Source organism: Wyeomyia smithii, chromosome 3 (genome assembly GCF_029784165.1).
Source record: "Wyeomyia smithii strain HCP4-BCI-WySm-NY-G18 chromosome 3, ASM2978416v1, whole genome shotgun sequence".
Taxonomy (NCBI): Eukaryota; Metazoa; Arthropoda; class Insecta; order Diptera; family Culicidae; genus Wyeomyia; species Wyeomyia smithii.
Genome location: NC_073696.1, coordinates 247,775,775 through 247,801,976, shown reverse-complemented (window position 1 = coordinate 247,801,976; position 26,202 = coordinate 247,775,775). Strand labels below are relative to the sequence as shown.

The 26,202-nt window shown below is 38.6% G+C and overlaps 1 protein-coding gene across 1 annotated transcript in view; it reads right to left on the bottom strand.

The window, feature by feature from the left end:
- The window catches only part of LOC129732755 (platelet binding protein GspB-like), a 430,282-nt gene that overhangs the window by 380,463 nt on the left and 23,617 nt on the right, over positions 1-26,202 (bottom strand). The window contains exons 2-4 of the mRNA XM_055693943.1: positions 10,528-13,927; positions 778-892; positions 2-709 (exon numbers count right to left, since the gene is read on the bottom strand). Of these exons, the coding sequence (XP_055549918.1) occupies positions 2-709; positions 778-892; positions 10,528-13,919 (4,215 nt within the window). The 5' untranslated portion in view covers positions 13,920-13,927. The remainder of the gene's footprint in view (position 1; positions 710-777; positions 893-10,527; positions 13,928-26,202) is intronic.

The window sequence follows — 26,202 nt, the reverse complement described above, 5'->3', positions numbered from 1 at the left end:
CCTCCTCGATTTCTCGCTTGACTTCCAGTTCGTCTCTTCTATCGCGTAATAGTTCCGTTTTAACAGTAATTTTTGGCTCAATTTCAGTAGGTTTATCTTTTTCCTCTTCTTTACTCTGTTCTTTGTTCGTTTCCTTTACTTTGTCTAGTTCAGAACTTTTAGCAGTCTTCTCAGTATCGGCCGCTTTGTCATCAGTTTTGCACTCTTTCGTTTCCTTTTTGTCGTCTGTCTTAGAGGCTTCCTTTTCTTTGGCGTCCTTCTGTTCTTTCGCCTTCTTAGATTTAGGCTTATGAGCCGGATTATCCGAATCAGAATCGGTATTCCGGTAGAGAATCCTTTGCACCTCGTATGTTGCCGCCAGCATGGCTGTTGCATTGAGGCTGGCCATTCGTTTCTTCGCCAGTACCTCGACAACTTCTTTCTTCTCCTTGGGCTTCCGTTTGCGTTTCTTAGCATCGGCCGATTTCGATTTGGAAGCGGTGGGTTTCTCCGAGCCAGATGACGACGAACAGGATTCCTCCGCCTGTTTGTCGCTATCGGACATGAGAGCTTTCACCTCGCGTTTGATTTTCTTGGCAGGCTGTTTTGGCCGGTCGGATTTCTCTGACTTTTCTGGTTTTTCAGATTTTTCACTCTTCGGTTTAGGTTTCGCCTTTTTGATTATTTTGCGCTTGATTTTACGCTTTTTCACCGGGTCTGTGTCTTTGCCCTGTGGGTAGGAAAAATCGATCAGATCGATTTGATATGAAAACTGTGATAGCGTTTTGATGGTTTTACCTGAGCGTACGTTTCGTCGGAGTCCGGTAGAAGGTCATCTTCCGATTCCATACTGGAAGCGTTGGGATCCCAGTGCTTTCCGGCTCCACGGAGCCCCGGGACGCAGCGCAGGGTTCTGGAATGAAAAAAAGTGATAGCAAATCATTTTTAAGATATTTGTGTTGAAAATTATTAAAATTCTATGAAATGATTATGTAGCAAAGAACTTCAAAATTTCAAACTTGAACAGGGTTATCGTTTAGTTGCTTACAGTCGTTCAATTAATTTTACGTGCTTTATCAATTATGGTGTTGGTTAATTATTGCTTTTGGAATTTAAAGTAATTTCTTGTTTTATAAAATAAAATACTAAAAGGAAAGCCACCAATACAATCAGAAAATAATCGCGCATAGGCATTAAAGTTGAGAAAAAGAGGATTAAAATTCCAAACAGTAAATAAAAGACAGTCGTTTTAAAGTGTGTCAGAAACTACTAAAAACTGTTTCAAAAGAACACGAACTATGACACTGCAAAGGTAAAAATGATAAGAAGCATAAACGAACCCGAAATCGTTTGCAAATTTGTATAAATCCTGGAAGCGCCGAGAAACCATTTTTCAAACTAAATTAAATATTAAAAATTAAATATCAAAAATTCTTTCGAATTATACTGCTATTAAATGGAAAGCACATCCAAGAATACTCTAAAACTGTCTTAAGACCTTTTAGAATCAGATTTAAAATAATGAAAGAGAACTAAATAATTAATGGAAAGGCAATAGCAAGATTGAAAACGTTACAAATGAAAATCGTGCCCCGCATATTAAACACTGTCCGTCTCATGACACCCACCAGCGCGACGTTAAACATTGAGCAGGAGAGACCGTCAGTCTGTCAAAGACCCCTGTGAGACTCGAAGATGTCCGACGTTCTACCCGAAATCCTCACACAACAATTCGCATTCTCGTAGCTTTAATTGTCAGCTTCAGCTTTCTTTTAATATTTGTCAGCTTGTCCAGAAAGTCGTTTTCGTCTAGGATAGCCCCTCTTGGTTTATTGTGTCCTATGCGGCTTTAAATTTGACGAAAATGGTTGTGTGTAGAGATTCCAAACTCCTGGCATTTTGGGAGGGTCTGCCGCGTCGTAGATCGTCTTGCATGAAGCCGACCTGGTAGCTTCCTACAAGTCTGCTGGCTAAAGGTGACAGGCGTTGGAAGATGACCTGGGAAAACACTTTGTGGGCGGCATTCAGGACTGTGATCGCTCGATAGTTCCAGCGATCCTCTAGAGGGGCTTCTTCAGGCTCACCCTCTTCTGCTGGCAGCGTAGCTTCGAGCGATGACAGGTACTGCGCTGCGACGCACAGTGCGTTGTATGTATGGAAATGCGGGTCAAAAATCAAAACAGCCATTCTAGTAATTTTAGAAATTGGTTTGACACAAAAAATATTTAGTACTGATGAGAGCTACTATTTGCACGAACGACGAATGTCAAGTACGTAATCGCAAAAATGTCTCAAGTGCTGAAACCTTTGTACAGAAGCATAAATGACATAAAATTTTTCTGGATTATTATCCATTTCGAAATGCTTGAAAAGCATAATAAAATAATTTATAGGTGACGAAAATGTGACTTTAACGCCCCACAGTGAGGATTCTTTTTATTTTCATTCAATTTTCCTTTAATTATACTTATTTACATTTTACGTTTGCAAAACATTTACTTGACCCTCTGTTTATTCATACACAGACTTCGCAGCCGACTGTTTAGTGCACAGGACAATTTCGTGGCTAGCGCTACGATCCAACTGACACTAACAGTCTCCCCCGAGCCGAGACTCGAACCTACTACGACTGGCTTGATAGGCAAGCAGAAAAATAAGGAACCGAAGATACATTGCTCATTCCTGGTTACAGAGGTATCATTCGAAAATTTAAATTCTGGTTGAAAGAGCAAACCTTAGCAATGGCAACGACTTCCAGAGTTCCAAGGACATTCCAAATAAAATATTGTCTGTCGGAGAGGTATCTCGGGATGCTTTGATTGATGATCGATTTTCATTTTTTTTCTAAGCATAAATAAGCACCAAGAAACCTTTCACATGCGCTACAAGATGGTTCATTAGTAGTAGTTACATGCATATGGGTCATAGGCCATCCCTTATTTTAGAAAAACGGGCGAAATCATGGATTCAACCTCTCAAAATGTTGGTCTTGACAAGCTGAAGAAAATGATATCTTGTTTAGGTCCCTACGATAACGCTAAGTGGTTTCCCAACGGACCTAAAGATATGGTAGTATGAGCGACCCCCACGTGGTGGTAAGCGAGCTACTAAAGTGTACGAGCTAAAATTACCAACAAGCCGCTAAGTGCCAATCTGTCAATCGATGTTGTATGTAACACAGCTAGTGTTATTTTTATATATAAGAGTTCATTCACATATTAGGTAACGATTTAAGGGGAGAAGGGGAGGTTTACCATGGAAGTTTTTTAGATTACTCATATTGAATTTACGAAGAGGAGAACGGGGGCTAATAATTGCCAATTCAAGCATTACGTAATATTTGATGGTCTCTGAGTTCATTCATAAGTATGAATGGTTTCATTGTATGTGTAAATTAATCAAAATATTTTCGAAGATTCGACAACGCGCTCACTAATACAAGTAACAACGCTTAGTCTTACTTCGGTTCTAACAGCTGCAAATAGTGGAAATGGCGCATAAGCTAAGAAGTGTAAGTATTGTTAAATTTGCGGGACCAGAATGTGAATTCATAACTGGAGCACGCCTCCCAACGATACGCCAAGTATTGGCTGCGTTTTATTACCAGCTTCGATCAGCAAAGCTTTCTATTAGAACTAGTGCAAGGAATATCGTTATACAAGTGTTGTGCTACTAGCGGAAAACAAAAATACCCACAAACCAGGAAATGAATTGCATTACGAAAGTCGAATTACTCCATGCTGAACTATCTGCAATTAGTAAACATTTATCACGGAAAAATAGCAAAGCGCAAATGAAAAAGGAAGCTCCCTTCTGTAATAAGCTTGATAACCTTTTCGATGTTTTTAAAAGTATGGCGATACCGGAAATGCAGCAAAATGCTCAAAAGGAAAGGGATCCGATAGTGATGAAAGCTCTTTTAGAAGAAATACAATTTTTCAAGGACCAAAAAGGTCCCCGAGTAAGCATCTTCGCTGGTATCGATGGAGTTCTGTCTGGCAAAATCCAGAAAAAACTGAAAGCAAAAGCTATTGGAGGATCGCCGGAAAAAGAGTGAATTTCAGTCGAAAATCGGTAATATTCGTTTTAGTTGCATAAAATATTTAAAACCAATAGTTTTTTTTTGCACATTTATAGTCAACGCCGTAGAATTCGGCTTACCCGGTGAAGATTTTGAGGATACAGATAAAGACGAGGAATATCAACCATCGCAGCGCATTTCACAGAGAATCAGAGGAACACAAAACGTTATGACACCTGAATTGCTACAAGCTCTTGATGCTGCAAAGGTCAGTGCGAATTCTGCCACAGAAATTTTGGCAGCGGCGAGCATATCATTTGGAATCGACATGAGGATACTAATATTAACCGTTCTACTATTCATCGTGAGCGTGACAATCACCGATCCGACTTAGCTCAACATTTGATTAACTATTTCGATCCAAACGATAATCTAACGGTTAACTGGGATGGTAAAGTGGTAAATTCGTTGACAGGACGAGGTCTAGTTGAACGACAAGCTGTACTTGTGACGGGAAGAAACACTACCCAGCTACTTGGCGTTCCTTTTCTTGAAAAAGGCACAAGCAAAGCCATTGCCGAATCTGTCGTTTAACTGTTAAAAAACTGGAACATTTCTGATCGTATCAAAGCAATGTCCTTTGATACCACCAGTGTGAATACAGGTAATTCTATACCATTCAAATAACATAACAACAATGTGGTAACTAATCTCAATATGAATATTCAACACAAAAAAGGAAAAATGGGGCTGCTTCTTTTGCTGCTTCTGCACCACGCAGTGACCTCAAGTTGGTGGCTGATCTGAAAGAATTTGAATCTCTCATCCGGAAGCATCTGCTGCTGCTCAGCGAAAATTCCTGGACCATTCGTGGTATTTGAGCGAGGAACTACTTGGCTTGGCTGTATTTGATACAGGTCTATCGTTTGAGGCGCGAGAGAGTGTTGTCAAATCTATTACCATTAGACAAGGTGATGATAATCCAGCTAAAAAACGAAGCCTCACTGAATTGAATGCACCGCTGCAAGAATTGGTTACGACCAATAATATGCAATTTTTCAAAGTATTAGGAATTGAAACGAATTTCTTAGAACTACCGGCAAAGAACTGGGATTCCAATTTTGCGTATCAAAGGGGAGTAGAAATTGTCAATAGTCTCACAGTAGTAAACGATCATGCTGAAAGAGCTATTAAGTTGATGCACTGCCGGTACCCGCATAACTGTCCCATACTGATTTTGGTCACTTTTGAGTTATCATCGGGAATCGACTTAATTGTTATCATATTTTCTGGGAAAAAAATAAAAATTGATACTTTTGCATGGAAAAGCAAAAGACAACCCTGCAGAACTTTGTTGGATCATAAAACAAAATGACTAAATTGGTTTTTATTCAAAAACAGCTTTTTTTTCGTTAAACCAACACATGTGATAACCGATCCTACTACTCGCTTCCTGGTATCTGTATAGCGCTTACTATAGTAGCGTGCTCGCCACCGCGTGAGGGTCGCTCATATTATCATATCTTTAGGTCCGTTGGGGAACCACTTAGCGTTATCGTAGGGACCTCAACAAGATATCATATTCTTCAGCTTGTCGAGACGAACATTTTGAGAGGTTGAATTCATGATTGCGCCCATTTTTCTAAAATAAGGGATGGCCTACTCACCATCTGTTTGTGGACTTCAGGGCGACATACGACTCAGTTAAAAGAAACGAGCTGTGGCAGATCATGCTGGAACACGGTTTCCCTACGAAACTAATAAAGCTTAGTCGTATGACACTGGAGGGACCAAAATCGTGCGTGCGGATAGCTGGCGAGACATCAGCCGCGTTCGTAACGTTGGATGGACTGAAGCAGGGGGATGCGCTCTCCAACCTACTGTTTAACATCGCTCTTGAGGGTGCAGTACGAAGAGCAAACGTCGAAAGAAACGGTACGATCATCACGAAATCTCACTTGCTTCTTGGTTTTGCGGACGACGTCGATATCATCGGTATCAACCGTAAGGCCGTAGAGGAGGCCTTCGTACCTTTTAAGAGGGAAGCAGCGATATTGGGGCTTGTCATTAACTCTGCCAAAACGAAGTACATGGTAGCTGGCAGAGAGCATGGGAGTCCCCGTGGTGTTGGTGCTGAGGTGGAGATAGATGGAGAACGATTTGAAGTGGTTGACGAATTCGCTTATCTTGGTACGCTTGTGACATGTGACAACGACATGAGCCGTGAAGTGAAACGACGAGTTGCAGCTGCGAGCAGGGCTTTCTACGGACTGCGTAACCAGCTAAGGTCCCGTAGTTTGCAAACTCGCACAAAACTAGCGCTGTATAGGACGCTGGTACTCCCGGTGGCCCTTTACGGACATGAAGCATGGACGCTGAAGGAAGCTGATCGACGAGTGCTCGGAGTTTTTGAGCGTAAAGTTCTGCGATCGATACTTGGCGGTAAACTAGAAGATGGAGTGTGGCGCAGACGCATGAATCACGAGTTGTACCAGGTATACAAACATGCTGATATAGTGAAGGTAATACAGCGGGGCAGGCTTCAGTGGGTTGGACATGTAGCCAGGATGCCTGACGAGAGAGCCGCCAAAACTATCTTCAGTAGAGAACCAGAAAGAGGCCGTCGACTCCGTGGTAGGCCTCCACCGCGGTGGATGTGCGCGGTGGAAGAAGATGCACGATCTGCTGGTGTACGGGGAGACTGGAGAACGGCTGCCCAAGACAGAAGAAGCTGGACATCTCTAATTCGTTCGGCCCTAGACCGGCAAACGGTCCGTTAGCCAACAAAGTAAAGTAAGTAAGTAATGCCAAAACCTCGATCCCAAACCCTGATCACCTTTTTCGTAGTAGATTTCCAAGATTTTATGATTCAGGCGCCTAAATTCTCTTAGAAGTGAGTTCAATGTCAAAAAGTTTAACATAATTTATAATTATATTTGAATACAACAATAATAAGAAAATATTTTGAAATGTTTCAAAAAATTTAAAGTTTGTACATTGTTTTTAGTTTTAAGTAAATTTGAAACCGCTTGAAAAATATTCGAAACCATTGAATTGTGTTTTTTATAATCAAATTGAAAAAGAAACGTTTCAAAATATTCTGAATACTTCTTGGGAACGATCAAAAGCAAACCAAGAATCATCAAAAAAATTTTTTTTCACAACATTTATTTGACACGGCACAATCAAAAAATATTGTAAGGCCTTCAAATATTTCATTATTTGAACGAGATTCTAAACCCTTCAACGAACCCTAAACTCTTAAAACGCACAAACAATCAAAAACGGTTGGAAACGCCCAGTTATCAAGATCAATATTTTGAAAAATTGTACGTAACAACAACTAGCTTGGAAAGATTTGAATTAGATTTGTGATCATCGTAAAGGTAGAATTACGTCCATGTTTGAACAACGTTTCTAACCAATTTTCTTCATTCTTCTAGCAATCGATTGGAAATGCACACGCTCAAATGCAGGAAATTTAAATTTGATTATTTGAACTACAGTCAGGTTTTTTACGCGGATTTTTGAATGAACGCGGTTTTTTAGGAGGTACTACTACTGACTGTATTGTACTATTTTGAATTGTCAAGCCTTGTTGAAACGCTCATTTCGACCTCTAATGCTTGCTTTCCCTTATATGGTCGATAGAATATTATTCTTGCTTCTGTTCAAACCAATCAGTTTGCTAGTGAATGGCCACTAGGACGGTCGTCACTAAGTAGCAGTAGGTAGCAGTGGGTAGCAGCAATACAGCAACATAGCTACATTGGCCGGTACTTCATCCAGTGCCAAGCTGCCGTATTTCAGCAACACGCAAATGGGGGTACTGATAAACAAAATCTGTCGGCCGTCAAATGTTTGACGTAGAATTACGTCTTTAGGCAATATATATGGGTACGCGTCACGAGAGTCACGAAAATTGTTCTCTTTCAAATGTTTCAAACTGAGTCAGTTTCTATCCGATTTCCTTTATTTTTACAGCAATCGATTGAAAAATCATCTTTGCATCCGCCCAAATGCAGCAAACTGTTAATTGATTATTGTTCTATTTAAAATTGTCATGCCTTGATGAAACACCGGTTTCGATTAATCTGATTGGTCACCTAATGCTTGTTTTCTTTAGCACGGTCGACAGAATATTATACCTAGTTAACTGGATCGACCAGCAGCAAGCCAAGTTGCAGCAGATGGCGATTTCATATATCTCGCTGTCTTCCATAGCCCACGGACCAACAGAGTAAACCACAGAAGATCAAAATAATGGTCGTAGTGGTCCAAATGAACAAAAAAAAAAAAAACAAAATATACCGCACCTTCCACAGCGCTAGATTTTCGATTTCCCTTCTGTGTGAAAGCATCGTCGCCATGCAGGCATGTACTAACACTAAAACTAACGAAACTCAGTTTGGTGCCAAACCAAAGGACGACCTATTTTTAATTGGAATAGTAAAAAAAATCGTCAGTTTACTATCAAGAAAAGAAGTGCAATGTAAGCGTCTCAGTAAGAAAATACTGCATCCATAATTGGTTCGCAGAGACTCTACGAAACGACCAACGAACAAACTGTCACAAAATTGGCATATCGTCGTTTTTGTACAAAACTTGCACAACCTCATAGTTTCGAGAAAACGGGTTTGAAAATTTAAAACTTCCCATTCTCATTAAACCTAATAGGGTCTAAATGTCAATATTAGGACTTTGAAGACACGTAAAAGATAAACTATGAATCATAAGTAGATCAAAATCAAATTTCAATATATGCCAAGAAATAATATCGTTTCGAAGTACTGTTGATTCACCCCCCTCTGCTGGTCTCGAAGTACGATGCTGGCCTAACAAGCAAGTCGTCGTAGGTTTGAGTTTCGGCTCGGGAGAGACTGTTAGGGTCAGTATTCAGAGTTTATATTGGCAGTTGTCCACGGGGTGGAAGGGGGGGAGGGGGTTCGGAGGGTTAAAAATTTGTCTGCTGTTTCTCATTTCTTGATAATTAGAAAGCCATCATTGTTTAGCTAACCTTTTTTAGTTTCTATTAAAAAAAATAATTTTAAAAGCATTGTTCTTAGCTTTTTAAGATAATTAATTTTTATTATTTTTTAGATATTCATTGAAAGAAAAAATACGGTGTTTGTTTTTTTTTTCGGAGAGACAGAGTTATTATCTACAGTTTTGTCGAAGCTTTCTGGTTCTATAAGTAGTTTATTCTTCTATTAGCCGTGATTCCATAAGAATACTACTAGTACAAAATGACTTCTTTGGCAGATAGAAACATCTGTGCAAAGTCGAACCCGGCAATTGAAAATATGTTGAAAATTAAATATTTTTATTGAAATTATTTTATTTTGTTATTTCCCAACATTCATTTGCATGTAGGTTTGGAACGTTGCAGGTTGCATGCAAATTTTTATTCAGGATATTCCTTTTTTCGTCTAACTAGGTGTTAATTATTCCTACCCCTCCACTCTTGGTTAGCTTTTATAATCTTGGAAATAAAAAAACAACTTAAAACTAATATCGGAATCCAGATGACGAAAAAAAATATCGGAATCTAGAAAAACTTTTGAAGGTCCAAAAAAGCATATAAAATACAGCTCATAGCCGCAAGATATCCTTAGATAATTTGATCTATAGTTTAAATAAGTTTCGAATTAAATCTTGAGGTTACAAAAGATCAGGAAAATACCAAAAAGTGCTTCTGAAGTACAGAGATGAAGGGAGTAAGAAAAGGGAGAATAATCCTTATTCAAGCCAAAAATATCCGCGACAAATCAAAATTAGTATAGAGCTAAAAGAATCCCATCGTTGGTCCAAATCACATTTAAATAGGGCTGCATTAGTGCACTAAAGGTTTTAACTGAGGAGCTTTTGGAGCTGTTGAAAATTCGTTTGGAAACGACTAGTTATTGAGCTTAAAGCAATAAAAACGCTGCCATCGATTGGGTAAGGACTTTTTAGGAATTCATCACACATCTCAGGCTCTAAAATGGTTTCAAATGTATGAAATTAGTTCCAAATTGAACGAAAAAATGGATAATTTTAAATTGCCAACCAATTGTCGATACAAGAACCTAAATGAAATATTTCTCCAATTTCCTCGATTTTATATCATTTTGGTGTTGCAAATCTTATTAAAAAATAATTATTATTTTCGATAGCTTAAACAAGTTTTGCTGGTTTAATACTCATTATGCAATATCTTTCTTATTTTATACCATTTAAAACTATTTTTATTATTTGAGTGACATTGTTTAGTTCATGTTCCTGTTGTAAATTATTTCCGAAGAACTCTTGCAGTTTTATATTCAACTAGCTTCAAACAAACCTAAACTCAAATTTCAACTTAACAGAGAATTTACTTGCCTTTCTAGTTTTTAGGATCATTAGTTTTCTTAGTTTCAGTTAATTTTATCACAAGTTGTAAAATTCTTGTTAAAGGATTTTAGTTCCATTCATTCTTCAAACAATGTTTTCGATTTTCAACAATAAGAGTCCCTTTCGTAAAAGATATTATTATAAAATCCACTTACCGAGTTACAACTTCCTCCTCCGATTCTTCACTCTCGCTTTCGCTTTCCGTTTCCTCCTTTTGCTTCTCTTTCTTCCGGGAATCCTTGCGGTCTTCCTTGGGGTCTGCTTTCTTCGTTTCTTTCTTCTTATCCTCCTTTATTGTAACTGATTTCGTTGGTTTCTTTTTCTCTTCCTTCACGTTTGTCGACTTGGTTTCCTTCTGGCTCTTCTCGTCGGTCTTTTCTTTCTTATCACTTTTATCTTTATCTTCTCGTGTCGTAGCACCAGTTTCGTGCTTGCGCTCGTCATCATCGTCAGTTTTTTCTTTCTTAACCGCTTTACTGGTGGTAGCTTTTGCTGTTGACGACGTCGTTGTTGCCGTTGCTGACACCGTCGTTGTCGTTGTTGAGGCTGCCGCTCTGGAAGTCGCTTGCTTCATCAAACTGGCCTCCAGAGCCGCTCGTGTTTCATTCTCATACAAACAGTGTACCTTGGCGATTGCGTTCAGTGATGCGACCCGGTGACGTTTCGGACCAGACCAGAAACCGTACAGCTTCAGGTGTCGCGTTTTCGCCGTTAACTGCTTCTTCACAATTCGTGTGCGTACAGACTCCTCAGAGGAATAGCCGTCCGATTCGTCCTCGGAACTGTCGCGAACTTCCTGCTTCACTTTGCGGCTGATTGGGGTTCGTGGACGTTCGTCCGGATCCTGATCGACGTCATCGTCCGACTGGTCGGAGTTGAAGGATGGAGTGCTCAGTCTTTCCGAACTCTTTTTGGGCGATTTTTTAGTATCTTTCGCACCATCACTTTCATCATTTTCGGTCTTATTCTCCGGTTTTACGTGAGATTCTTTCTCGTCTGTGATAGATTTTGTCGCACCAAGTGCTTCCTCGCTGTTCTCATCGTCTTCCTCATCTTTTATTGTTGACGTTGATTCCAGAGGTTTTCGTTTGAAAGTTGGTTTTCCTCCTTTAACTGGCGTTTCGATGTCACTCTCCGAATCGTCAAAATCGTACACATCTTTCTTCTCCGACTTTTTATCGTTTTTGGTGTCTTTAGTGGTGACACTTGAAGGGACTTTTAGAGATTGTTTAACTGGGCTCTTTCGAACGTATTTTTTTCTCGATTTGGCAGGTTTAGTGAGTAAACTTGCTAACAGTGGAGTCGTTGGCTCCGGGTTTATAATCGATGAACCGACAGGCTCCGCCGAAACAGTGGTTGGAGCAAGAGCGGGGGTCGTGAAAACTTGTGGGGACTCACTTTTTGATTTGGTCTTATCTTTGAGTTGGTTGAGTGGCAAATCATCGTCATTTTCCGTAGAAGACCGCAATGTTTTGGGTGGGTCGGGAGAGCCGGGTTGTTTGACGACTTCTCTCTCGTTGGTTTTTTCTGAAGGTGCAGAGCCACCTAATGGGGGAACTTCAGTTGTTGTGTTTTCAGTCGAATTTTGTGCGTCTTTTTCTTGAGTGTTTTGCGATCCTGGGCGAATAGGAATCAATTCCGGAACGCTACTCTTTTTCTGATCTAATTTTTTTGACGCAGCGGCGCCAACATTTTTAACAGTGGATTCCGCTGTTTTAGGTTTTCTAACATATTTGCGTTTGGCTGCCGGCGTCGAAGCGCCTTTACTAATCGATTCCGGGCCCTTTTCAGCACTGACATCATCACTCGGAATGTGTTTCGATAATGCCACCTCGGTCTTAGCAGCGGATGGATTATTTTCTGTCGTAATTGAGTTCTTTTGAATTTCATCTTTGGCTTCCAACTTCTCACCGCCGGTGGGTTTCTTCTTTGTCGGCGCCTTTCGTTGCGATTTAGACCCTTTCGGTTTAGCCGTTGCCTTCTTAGTGGTCTTCTCTTTCGTAGCAGAGGATTGTTCTTCCAGCCGAATCGGTGGTTCCGTCTTAAACGGTCCCACTTTTGGATGGATAGCCAGCCCTCCTGCACCGTGCTGCTCGTCGTCATCCTCTTGCTCCAGAGCCTTCACAATGTCTTCGATGCGACTCTGAACATCGGCCTCATGCCGGTCGTCCGGCTCGAGATCACCAAGGGAGCATGTTTTTTCCTCTTCAATCTTTTGTTTATCGTCGGTATGTTTAGTGCCAGCATTAACAACAGCAGAAGCAGCTAAAAGAGATGTGGTGGAACCGGCTGCAGCTGACGGTACCTCCGTCACAGCCTTCGACCGGGCCGCCTCTGCCGCTTTTCTTTCTTCTAGAATTACCTTTTTAGTTCTGGCCTTAGCCTTGGGAGTATTCGCCACCAGCGTGGCACCCGTGTTGCGTTTGGTAGTTTTATGCTGGTCCGCGGTAGCATCATTATTATCATCGTTGTTTTCGGGTTTTTTCGCTTTACTTTTGCTATCGCATAATTTGGTCGGTGGCGTTTTGACAACTTCCTTAACGGCGGCTATGGCAGTGTTTGCTGGCGGTTGTGGAGTAGCCAACAACGTCGTGGTGGGGACGATTTTTGTTTTCCCACCTTCGGATGCAATCTCGCCGCGTTTGCCGCTGTCCGGCACAGTCTTTTGCGTTGCAGCATCCTTAATTTTCTGTGTACTGCTGGTGGGATGAGTGCCTGCACGTTTTTTGCTTGTCGCAATGGGTGTGGCGGCGATTGTGCTGACTTCCGTTGGCTTGTTACTGGCCTCGTTGTTTGTGGAAGTTGTTTCCGGTTTGGGGCCACTGGCAGTGGCCTTCGCAGTCGACGCCGAAGAACCACCCAGCGAGCTTGTTTCATTATATTTCTGCTGACTGACAGTGGCACGCGATTTGGTTTTCACCATCTCACTGATTGACGGGTTGCATTCAACCGTGGCCGCATCGATTTGATGGATTGTTCCGTCGGTGATGCCAAGATTCTTGAGCTCTTTCTGAATCTTCTTTTTATCTCCGGTGGTGGATTTTTTGACGCCTTCGGCGTTGGGCGAGGGTTTTTTACTTTTAATGGGATCCGGTTTTTTAACGCTGGCTGCCACCTTCGAAGCAGACGTCGTCTCGGAATGGCTTACTGGATTTGTGGTGGCATCGTTTTTGGTAGGTTTGCATACCTTGCCAACAGAGGATGAACTTTTTCCCGCTGGAGATAACGTACGAGCGCCAGTCGTGTCAAGCTTCGCAAAGACTGGGGATTTGGGGCCAACGGGAGGCTTAGACGTTGCTACTTTAGTCTTTGATGTGCTCGGCTGGGATAGTGGTTTTAACGGCTGACTCGAGACAAATGAAACTTCTTTCGCTTTCGTTTGGAGTCGTTTGAGTGGTTTCTTGACGGGATTAGGTGCTACACTGGACACGGCGACGGCTGTTGCAGTGGATGTACTGGTACTAGTAGTAGATGTGCTGGCGGCTTTCTTTTCAGCGGCTGCTGCTGCCGCTGCAGCGGCCGCGGCTAATTGTTTCTTGGTCTTCATGCGCTAATCTGTAACCGGAAAAGAGCAAAAATAAAAATGAAATGTAAGATGATTGATAATGGTGATCCTTAATATTAAATAATTTTCTCGAAAAACTTCTCTCAAAATCATAGCTCTAAAACAAATAAAGGTCATATAGGCATTTTCTGTGAAACTTTCGTACCGAAAAGATAATCTGAAGTCTCTGAGAAAAACTTAAAAAAAATAGTCAGCTTGTCATGAAACTGTTCCAATACGTTTTTATTCATAAATTTTTAATCTTTTGAAAATGAAATTTTAAGTTATGTTTGTGCAACAATCCCGTTAGGGGAGCTGCGTAGCCGCAAGGTCCGCTTTGGCAAGCGGATGGTCGTGTTCGAATTATAGTAGAATCAGAGCCACTCTATGTCAAAAAACTTTGGCATGACTCCCCGCTTGACCTTCCTTCTCGTTGAACTAAAGTAATATTAAGACTATCTCTTGACAAAATAAGTCCCTCTTATGTTTAAGTTGGCCAGAAGGACACATAGTTGAAATATTACCAGGGAATGATAAATGGCGATACTTGGTAGAAGGAACAAGGCTGGGATAGTGGAGCAGTTAGCGTAATAGAAAGTGTAAAACTTACACACGAGCACGGATGAATAATAAGCATATCACTCACTCTAAATAGTTTTGCTAATACTGGGAATGCGACATACAACAGACTTCCGGGCAAAACCACAATAGATCAACCTTTCTGGTCGCAGTGATAAGATAAGTCTATACAGGAAACAAAAACACTCCAGTTAAGTTTATGTGTTGGATATTAGAGTGTGGTGTCGTTATATGGAAAAAAAGAAACTTGATAACACAAAGCCAGAACCAAGTTTTTCTGTTTAATTTGGGATCAAAATGATCCCCATTTTATCTGAAGTCGATTGGTTTTGTCTCCGCTTGAAGCACTGCATTTCAAATTTGCATGAAGATTCGTGCGGTAAAACCTACCTAGCTCAATATGGCCTAAACTATACGTTTTATAACAAAAGGTAGTTTTTTATGCTTAACAACTTTTCCGAAGATACTAAAGAGTGTGGATGTCCCAAAAAATGCTATGGCTGTTCAAAGTTGAGCATATTGAATTTAATACTGAAATCATTTTATCTGCCAGCACTACCAGTGCATCGCCGTCAGTAAGATTTTTATCAGATGTAACCTCTACAACATATTTTAGATGCTATGTGCGCCTAGAATTTTGGCCTAAATTGGTTTACTTAGTCCAGTTGAGTGTATAAATTCGATATAACAGGTTACTTTTGATTTGAATCCTACCGACGCCGGCACACTAGTAGTGTTGAAAAAAAATTTTTTTTCAGCATTTAATTCGACACACTCAAATTGAAACAGCTACAAGAATTTTTATGGACTCCCTAGCTCTCCAGTGTCTTTGGTAAAGTTGTGAAGCATCAAAAAATCTAGTGCCGGTCTTGCTAATGTTGGCAGAATATTTTTTTTCTATAATTTTGGAGAGATTTTAAATTTTAATTCATTCATGTCCTAAGACTAAAAAAGCCGTTGGGTACTCGGCAGGGTACCCGGGTACCTTTTCAGGCTCTATTGCTTTTAAAAACAAGGATAGCCCCAATTCAGCCAACTGAAACTTTTGAAATGCTCTTAACCAGTGGGAATAAACCATTTCTCCTTATAAGACTGTTTATAGCAGCAGGAAAGGTCGAAGGGCGGGGGGGGGGGGTTCAGGTTCTACGAAGTTTTTACCATATAAGTACCCTACCTGGGTTCCCACAAAATGAAATGCTTCTTGCTGTTTTATTTCTTAACCGAGTATCAAATTTGGCCTGTCAAAATTTTGGAGAATCTGTCTACTAGGACAAGAAAAACACGTTATTGGCTTGCTTCCCGAGCACAGATAACAATAACATGGACGAAATAAATTCCACTGCCTACATATTTTGTCTCAACAAAGTGTTTTGGTTTGTTCCTCTTTCTCCAAGCTGTGTGGCCACGCCCTAATGGTAAAAATCTACGCTGAACTCGATACAAAAGACTGCGTGTAGAAAATTCAGCTTCAGTCTAGTTTGTCACTCAACAGCGAGTGGAGTATAGCTGTTAGAGGTACGCGACATTGAGAAACGAGACCTGCATACGAGTCAACTTCCAGGCAGTGCGGAGCATGTTACCTTTATTTTGCATACGGCAGCAACAGTTACCATCCTACGCTGCAGCTACTGGAGCTTCCAGTCTGGAGGGCACAGCGGAGAACAAATTTCATGCACGGCCAATATTCAATACTATCGGTGGTGGTGCGATCAGCATTCTGTAGCACGAATTTCATACTGAAGATTATGGAATCGGTTCTTTTCAGAACTATAGATGCTTGAAGATTACAGTTATGAGAATGTTCACAACTACTACTAGGGTAAAATTTTCATGTATTCCATGAAAATAAAATCCATAAATCTTAGAAAAGCATAGATCCGGATGTCGTGTTGTCCTCATTTTTTTTAAATCAGCTTTCTGGAAATCAGAAAATTTCCGAGCTGGAAAACTCTTCTAGCAAGTCATTTTAACAATTTTTGACGTCGAACTACGACTCTCAGGAAGACTACGTACACGCAAAAGTTGGAGTGTGCATAACCAGATCATTTATGAGCGAAATTAGCGCATTTACTGATTAAAATTGGAACCAGTACAACGCATGTGCGTTGGGCATAACGCATTTGATACTCTAGCATATTTTGAATGTATTGCGCAGCTCCAAACCACTACACCTATAAAGCATCAGCCGATGTTCAGAAGGTTGGCATCGTGAAAACAGTGCAACCAGCAATCAATACTGATAAGTTGGGTACTGACTCCATTGAAGAAATTATTGTCTGATCGATTCACTTCCATGAATCAGGTCATTTGAAAACATCATTCAATCATTAACAATAAACAAAAACATGAAATTAGTCCAAAACATTTTGCATTTAATTATGACTCTGGTTTCATTCACATGTATTCGGTTCTGCGTTACTGGCACCAGCGTCAATAACTTCCGCGGCAACAAGGCTCGCTATTGGCTGTTTCGGTTGCTGACGATTTTTAGGGATGCACGAGGCGTTGGTACGCACCGGCTCGCGAAAGTAAAGAACGGTTTTTTGAGCGCCTCGAAACTGATCGTTCGCCCGAAGCCGAAGTTTACCGAGACATTACGATTTGTGTATATGATACATATTCTGATTTTGATCTCTGTCAATGTATTCCTTATACAACTTTTGCGTTATGCGTATCACGCATTGGTTGTGCGAAGTCAGAGCAAATTCTGTGCGAATTGAAAGGACACATTGGATGATTAAAGCTTGAACTTTTGCGTGTAGGGATGAAAAATGAAAATCTGACAAAGGGAAATAATAAAAAATATGTCTAATTTCAAATGCTGTTAGGTCGGTTAGTTTTCAATGAATTGCCTTTGTTCTTGCAGCATTTGATTGGAAAATCATCTGCATCCGCCCAAATGCAGAAAATTGTAATTTGATTATTCGAACTATTGTACTACATCAGCGGTTCTCAACCTTTTTTTGTCGATATTTTCCGAATCAAACGTACCCCCTGGCTTGGAATGTTCTCGCCGAGTGCGAGAGAGCAGTGGTAGATCATGTTGTGGTAGTCTAGTAAAGGTTTCAAATTAAATTATGATTATTTTGATTGCTGCAGTCATGTTTTAAGAGCAAGTTTAAACAGCAAATGAAGTATTATAAAAAAATTGCTTTGTTCGCCATTACTGATTTTCCTTCCGCGTACCCCCTGGAGGCTTTCTCGTACCCCTAGGAACACTGTACTACATCATAACTGTCAAGCCGTGTTAAAACGTAGAATTCGACCTCTGATTGGTCGCTTAATGCTTACTTTCCCGAGCACGTTCGACAGAATTATATACCTGGTAAAAGGTACTATTTAGCCTATATGAGAGCCTGAATCTGCCTGAACCAGTCATATTAGCTCTGGATGGTAACTAGGCCAGTCCTCAGCAGCAGCAGTGGAAGCGGATAGCAACAGTGGTAGCTACAGCATGTATCAGCAGCGGTGGTAGAAGCGCCAGCAGCAGTAGGTGCAATGGTACCTACTTACTCTTTCAAAAAGTTGCCTTTGTGTGGTAAGGCCAGCTGGTGCATCGGCTTTTCCTCTAGTAAAAAGTTGCCTTTGTGCGGTAGCGGGCAGCATCAGTTGTAGGTACATCAACCGGCACTTCATCCGATGAAAAGTTGCCTTATTCTGACAACACACTAACATTCTGGAATGCAAACTTTCAGCGCGAAGAAGAATGCTTTATTTCCATTGTCAGGGATAGCACAGAAATATTCTAAACAACAAATAGTCCTTTTGAGGACAATTCAAATACCTAGTTTGGAAAGTTAATATTTTCGAGTTCCAGCTGCGGTAGCTGCAGTAATCACCAACAGCGGTAATGGTGGTAACTGCGTCAGCGGTGGATGCAGAGGCACTACTTATTCCTATAGTGAAAAGTGGCCTTTGTGCGATAGCGGAAGTATCAAAGGAAGTACACTGGCCGGTACTTCCTACAGTAAAAAGCTCTGCCGTGTGTTGGCAACGGTCATGGCGGTCTGTTATTTATTTTTCGATACAATAGTATATTTCTAAGTGTTATACATTTCTAAGACATTTTGTTGCAAAAAAAAAACGATTTAAATCAATTTTGCAATTTCATTTCGACAATTTCTATGCATTTTTTATCGGTTAAATGAGTGAAATTTTGAGTGCGTTGACGCTCCTCGTCTTGAAGTGCAGAATTTTCGCATGAGGTCTTTTTTCGAGAAGACGAAGCTTTTGAACCTTCCTTCTACTAAACGAAATTCGAAAATAGATTTTTTTTCATACATTCTCATACATTAACACCCTAATAAACATTTATGCAGAACTCTTATATTTAAAAAAAGGTTGAAGTTTCTGGGGAGGGAGGTTTGAATCCTCAGTTTGATATGGTTTGGGGTAATATTAGATGGACTAATGTCATACCATTTTTATTTTTACGTTTGTCATGTAAAGCTGTAGTTCTTTTGACGTTTAATCGGCACTTATTATTGAAACGCTGATCAGTGCGAGTGAGAAGGAAGAAAAATTCGAGTAAAACAAAATATCCAGAAAAGCAAAGCCCATCTATATCTCGCCATTTAGGAGTTTGAGTTTCTATTTATCCGACGCAGACTTTGCAAAATATCCGGTTTCTACCCGGTTTTCCCTGTTTGCTGGCCATTCTGAGTATTGGTTTGAAAAATTTCCAACAAATTTAGTAATTGAGTTTGAGAAAGTGTTCCGGAGATTTTTGTTTGACATAATATTCTCCGAGTAGTTGAGAATCGTGGAAGACTCCAAAGTTTATATAGTGCTCTGAAGTTGTCAAATGTGATGACTCCAACACATCCGGTACGAAATAAATACCTTGAGTGTACGCACGAAATCAACTCGGATGAACGTAGGGTAGGGAACATATTTTAAGCAGCTTTAGGAATCGCCTGTGTATTCAGACGGAATACTCGAAATGTGTTGGGTGAAACTCAAACAGTAGTATATCAATCTGTTATCTATCGTTTTCTCTGTCAGAACTTGTTTCCAGGTTGTAAAACTAAGTTAGCAAACTTTAACAATCATCAATCAAAGTTACCAATCGAGGGACACTATTCCAATCACCCCGAACCTATTTTAAGCAGTTTCCATATGTATTGCAGGCTATTTTGTTTTCAGCACCCGAACTGGCTCCTGAATGGCTGCAATATAGGTCGATTTGTTTCAATTGCAATTGTTCACAGATTTCTTTGTGATTAACGGTATTTCTCATATTCGTAAAACAGCTAGACAATCAAAGTTTTCGTTTCCATCATAAAAATTGTCGATATTGATCAAAATTCAGGAGTTTGAGGTCTGTTTTCTTCGACTGATTAAAATAGGCGCTACTGCTTAAGCCGTTCCCTACCCTACTATCCTTCTCGACGTCAGCTTAGACAACGATCAACATTCAGCGCCCACAAATGTTACGAAAGACTACATTTTTTTGAATTTCACATTTGTTTTTAATCTTTTTCGTATCACCTTAAAAGACTGCGTAGAAAAATAAGCCACGCATTGTCACGAAAAGATAGAGGGAGATTTCTCTCTTTGACACTTCTGACGTTTGCAGAGAAAATTTGTTCAATGTTCTGCCTGAGCAAGAAACCGGCGAAATGAAAGTTATTGAAACTAAATTCTGAAATCAAATTGCTTTTAAAAAGAAGCAAATTTCGCCCGTTGTGGTAACCATTTGCATCTTAATTTAAAATTTTCAAAAATTAATGAATTTTTGTGATTTTTTCCAAATGTTTAGGGTAAGGTGAAGTGATCGGGTATTTTGGCTACTGATGTATTTTGCATGCCGTGTGGGTGAAAATATAGTTAGTATTACGCTGTTGGGAGCGTTGTTCTCGAAACCATACGCTTTCAACTGGTGGTAAGTTGTTCTCAGCATCTTTTGGGCCGATTTGACAGTAATTTTTTTCAGCATGTGAAAATTGCATTGTTTAACTGCTTACATAGCCGTATTTTGATATCTGAATTTTTCAATGTTTTATGTGTTTTTAAATAGTGATTTTTCATTAAAAGTTTTTTTTGACTAAAATGGCCGCCATTTTGGCAAATCTTGGGATTTTAAAAAACGGCTATGTTTCAAGTTAGATAATCCATTTTAATGCCAAAAAATTTTCAGCCAAATCAGTCCAGTAGATGCTGAGTAAAACTGACCACCAGTTAGGTACTGATTTAAAGAAAGCATCCACGTTTCCAGCTGCCAACAGCGTGATACTCACTATATTTGCATCGACGGCATGCGAAATAAATCTTCAAATATACCCTAATCAATAGCAAAATACCCGAACACTTCATTTTACTCTAAATATTGGAAAAAAAATCACGAAAAATGGTAATTTTTCGACCTTCCAGAGAAGGGTCCCCAATAATCGTATGCTTCTGACAATAAAGTCAGCTATTAAATTGCCGTAGAAATCAAATCGAATGCCACTTACCATTATGGATCATAATGGACTCACTATATGACTGAAAAGATGTACCAAGCCGTTTAAGGTTGCCTTAAATGCTCACACCAACGACCAAACCGTTGCACAGTGGTTTAAAATGCGAAAAACGTGATCGTCAGCCTTTTGAGTAGAAAAATGCCATTTAAACACTAAAGTGTATTCGACAAAGTTTTTGTAGATCTCAAGAGGCATGTTTTGATGTAAATAAATTTTTGCCGAACATACCTTTGGCAACTTTTCAACTTTTTCATAGGGTTTTAGGACATTTTAGATAAAAAACCTAAATTAATCCACCTAGCGGTCAGACTCAGCCTTTCTCATTCAAACTTATTATTTGTAAAAATAGATTTACATGAATGCTTAAATCCAAAAAGGTATATTCATTTGGGTTCTAAAATATTGATGTTGAAATTGAAGTATATAATATGAAATTTGACGTAATGTTAGTGCTTCAGAAATAGTGAAATATAAGAAATGACTCTTAATTTCGAATAATTTAATCACGAGCGATACCGGGAACGTTCAATTAGTACGATACTACATTTCAATCATGTTGAGGCCATATATATTGATCAAAGCAGCTATAGTGTTGAATAGTCTTTGAATTTCTTCACTTTACAAAACTTTTGAACAGTATATCAAATTTTTATGAAGTTTGTTATTTGTAAGTTTGAGAGATGACTCGTTTGTATGACACTAGTTATGTTCAAATAAGTCGTGTAATACTTGAGATAATAGACTTTCGTTGTTTTACATATTAAAACATAACGGTTGCTTAAGTTTGATTACAATCAAATGAAAAGGGAACGTATGGGGGAGCCAAACTTTGAAACCACATGTTTAATCATAATTCATCAGTTAACCCTTAACTATCCCGTTCATTCGATATCAATAGTGTTCAAATCGGTTGTGTAGTTTCTAAGATAATGAAGTTTAGTGATTTTCACATTTCGATACATTACAGATGAAGTTACATTCCGATTACCGCAAAATTCAATAGGGTGTTATAAGGCAGCTAGTCCTTTCATTTGATACTAATCCTGTGGAATTCGGGTCAACCATCTCTGAGAAAAGTGAGTGAGCCCAAGTAGTCATCAGAATATGTTTCTTTTCTTAGCTGGATTTCACATTTTTAAAAACATAACAGAAAAAGTAATAATCCGTTCGCAAAAAAAAATCATTAGGGTCTTATGGGGCAACAAGAATTTCCATGTGACACTGATTTTATGAAAATCGGAACACGTTTCTTTCTGTAACTTCTGAACCATATGTTCAATCTTCTTAAAATTCAAAAGTTGAGGGTTTTTTAGGTAACCCATTTATTTGAAATTAATTTTGTTCAAATCGGTTGGGTAGTTTCTGAGATATTGATGTTTCGTGATTTTTACATTTTGATACATAACCTCTCAACTAGAAATCGGATTACAATAAAATTCAATAGGATCTTATAGGGCAACTAGACCTTTCATTTGCAATTGATTTCATTGAAATCGATTAAGCCATCTCTGAGAAAATCGAGTGAGATTGGGAGAGCGTTACACACACACACACACATGCGGAAAATGCTCAGCTCGTCGAACTGAGTCGAGTGGTATACGACATTCGGCCCTTTTGAGCACTTTTATACCCTTTTGCAGTGATTGCTATACCTTTCTAGGAGAAAGGCAAAAAGTGAAATGATAGAAATGACTTTTAATTTCAACTTCAATCCCGAACAAGGCCGCAAACATTGAAATAGTACAATATTAAATTTAAATGATGTTCAGGCCACATATTTTGATCGTAGCTATATTTTTAAACGGTCTGTGGGTTTCGTTTCTTTCTATAACTTTCAAACCACATGTTTAAACATTATGAAATTCATTGTTTAAGGGTTTGAAAGCCCATTTATTTGAATTCAACCTTGTTCATAGCTTCTGAGATGTAAGAGCGTTTTTCACATTCTGACGCAGCGCCAAAACTAAAAGTTTGATTACAATGAAATTCAATAGCAACCTAAGCGGCAAATAGACCCTTCATTTGACACCAAGATAGAAAGAATCGGTCAGACCATCTCTGAGAAAAGTGAGTGCGAAAGAAAGGTGCACATACACACGTACACACCCACACACAAACATATACACCTATACATGCATATATGCAGAAAATGCTCGATTCGTCGAACTGCGTTGAGTAGTATATGACATTCGGCCATTTCAATCATTTTTCTACCTTTTAATTAGCCAGTGATCGTTAGGAGAAAGTCAATATGTTTACTTTCATTATGTGATTTCACATTTTTATGAACAACGGACACAGTTACAATCCGATTGCAATGAAATTCAATAGCAACCTATGGGGCAACTAGACCTTTCATTTGACACTAATTTTGTGAAAATCGGTTTAGCCATCACTGAGAAAAATGAGTGAGTTTAAACAACCTCAGGATAACTTTTCTTTACATAACATTTGAACCATATGTTCAATCATAACGAAATTCAAAAGTTAAGGGTTCTAGAGACAGCACAATCTTTTGAAACCAGTTTTATTGAAATCGGTTGTGTGGTTTCTGAGATATTGATGTTTCGTGATTTTTACGTTTTGATACATAACCTTTAAACTAAAAATCCGATTACAATGAAATTCAATAGCAACCTATGGCGCAACTAGACCTTTCATTTGCAATTAATTTTATGAAAATCGGTCCAGCCATCTCTGAGAAAATTGAGTGAGAAAGAAAAGTTGCACATACACACACACATACACACATACACACATACATACATACATACAGAAAATGCTCAGTTCGTCGAAGAAGTCGGGTGATATATGACATTCGGCCATTGCGACCACTTTTATACTTTCGGTTTTTACAGTGATTGCTATACCTTTCTAGGAGAAAGGCAAAATGTATTTTTTCAAAATGAAATTTCTCTAAATGCTGCAAAAAAAAATTCAAAAACAACAGTCTTCACTCGAAGTTGGGAATTAGTACTAGCTTCCCCAGGTGGTTTCACTAGTTTCTTGCAGTCTCTTAAAGACTTGGGCGTGGGTGAAAAAGAAATATTTTTTTTTGTTTTTCGGCGTTTTCTCATGTTTTTTTCTTCAAAGATGTACAGAATCGAAACGATTTTCGATTTTTTATTAAAAAGTACGAAAATCATTAATATTTACGGTACCGTATATTATTTGGAAACATAAAGATAGAAAAAAAATATTTTTTTTTTCGGAAAAATTTTTATGTCACTAGTGTATGCAGATGCCAAGGTTTTTTTTTTGTTGCAACAAAATCAGCAACATTCATTTACGTTTTTCCAATGGTTGAATTCTGAAAAGAAAATGTCAGCTCAGAGATAGATACACCTTTTTTCATTTTGCCCATACGGAGGTACCTTATTCATACCGAGAGACCTTCGTATGGACAAATTTATTAAAATAAAAGCATCTGTCTCTGGGCTGACATTTTTCTTTAAGAATCAAGCATTGTAAAAACGTGAAACGTGCTAATTTTGTTGATAATAAAATACACTAGTGACAAAGAATAAAAAATACAAAAAAAAATTCGGAAAAAAAAATTTTTTTTCTATTTTCATGTTTCCAAATAATGAATGGTGCCCTAAACATAAATGCTTTTCGTACTTTTTAATAAAAAATCAAAAATCGTTTCGATTTTGTACATCTTCGACGAAAAAAACATAAAAAAACGCTGAAAAACCAAAAAAAACTAATATTTTTTACCCACGCCCAAGTCTTTAAGAGACTGCAAGAAACTAGTGAAACCACCTGGGGATGCTAGTACTAATTCCAATCTTTCGAGTGAAGACTGTTGTTTTTGCAGCTTTTAGAGAAATTTCATTCTGAAAAAGGGCATGTTTTTATCTGAAATGTCCTAAACCCCATGAAAAAGTTGAAGATTTGCCCAAGGTTTGTTCGACAGAATGATGTGTTTTTTAAATATGAAGAAATATCTAGAACATAGTAGGCCTCTAAAATCACATTAGAAAAAGTTTTTGGTATTTTTCGATTTTTAGAATCTTTTAGAATGTCTGTGTATAAAACTACCTGTATGTGGTCGATTTTCAAGAGGTAGAACCAAAGTGTCTTCAAGTTTTTCTACATAAAATTGTCTACAACTTCGCTGAAAACTTCTTTTGGGTTTGATAAGTAAATAAAAATATAATTTATCTCACTTTTAGGTGAATTAATCAAAAATTTATTTACATCAAAAGGTGCCTCTTAAGATCTACAAAAACTTTGTCAAATATCCTTTAGCGTTTAAATGGCATTTTTATACTCAAAATGCTGACGATCACGTTTTTCGCGTTTTAAACCACTGTGCGTTAATGAGATTAAATTTACTTTGGCCAAATTAATTGGCATAGCCTTTTCGCAAGTAATTCGAATGAAATAAAAACCACGAGATTAAACCAGTCAGTAAACTATCAAATTTATTTAAACCGCAATGCACAGTGGTCCAATAAGGCAAAAATTGGAACTTAATTCCATAGCGCCTTTCACCTTAATCCTACATTTAAAGTGTCTTCGGAACAATTGTTCGTATGAATAACCCGCATAATCGCAAATTATCAAAAAATATGAAAAGTTTACTATACTAAAAATAAAAAAAAATAACTTTTTTGTGTTAAGAGATAACAGAATAGTTTATTTAGCAAGGTTGTAGAAAACTCAAAAATATGAAACTTTGCTGAACAATTGAAAAACCTTTTTTCTTTTTTCGGTACAAAGTTATAAAGTGTCTTACATGGGGCTTACTTGAAATTTTGTTTTTTGTACTTAACATTGTTAATTGCAGTTTACACGATCGTGTTGTTCGGAGGAATTGTTAGGGCACACAAAACACACATTTTTGTCAAAGACCGTATATCTCCAGGACTTTCCCTTATAAAGTTATATCATATTTTAGCTTATTTTTTCGATAATTTCAAGAACGTATAGGTTGCAAAGGAACAAGGGGAATCATGATGTCAATACCTTTCCTTAAAGTTAAGCTGAAGTACTATAAACTCTTGTAGGTTCCATTTGTCCCAATTCACCCATATAAGAGTATGGCGAGCATATGTTACAGTAAGTTTTCATATATTCAAAATACTAACTTTTTTGTGTTAAGAGATAGAGGAATGGTTTATTCGGCAAAATTTTAGAAAGTACAAAAATATGATTCTCTGCTGAACAAACAAAATTCCTATCTCCATTGAGTACAGCGTTGCAGAGTATTTTCTGTAAAAGTTACTTAAAAGTTA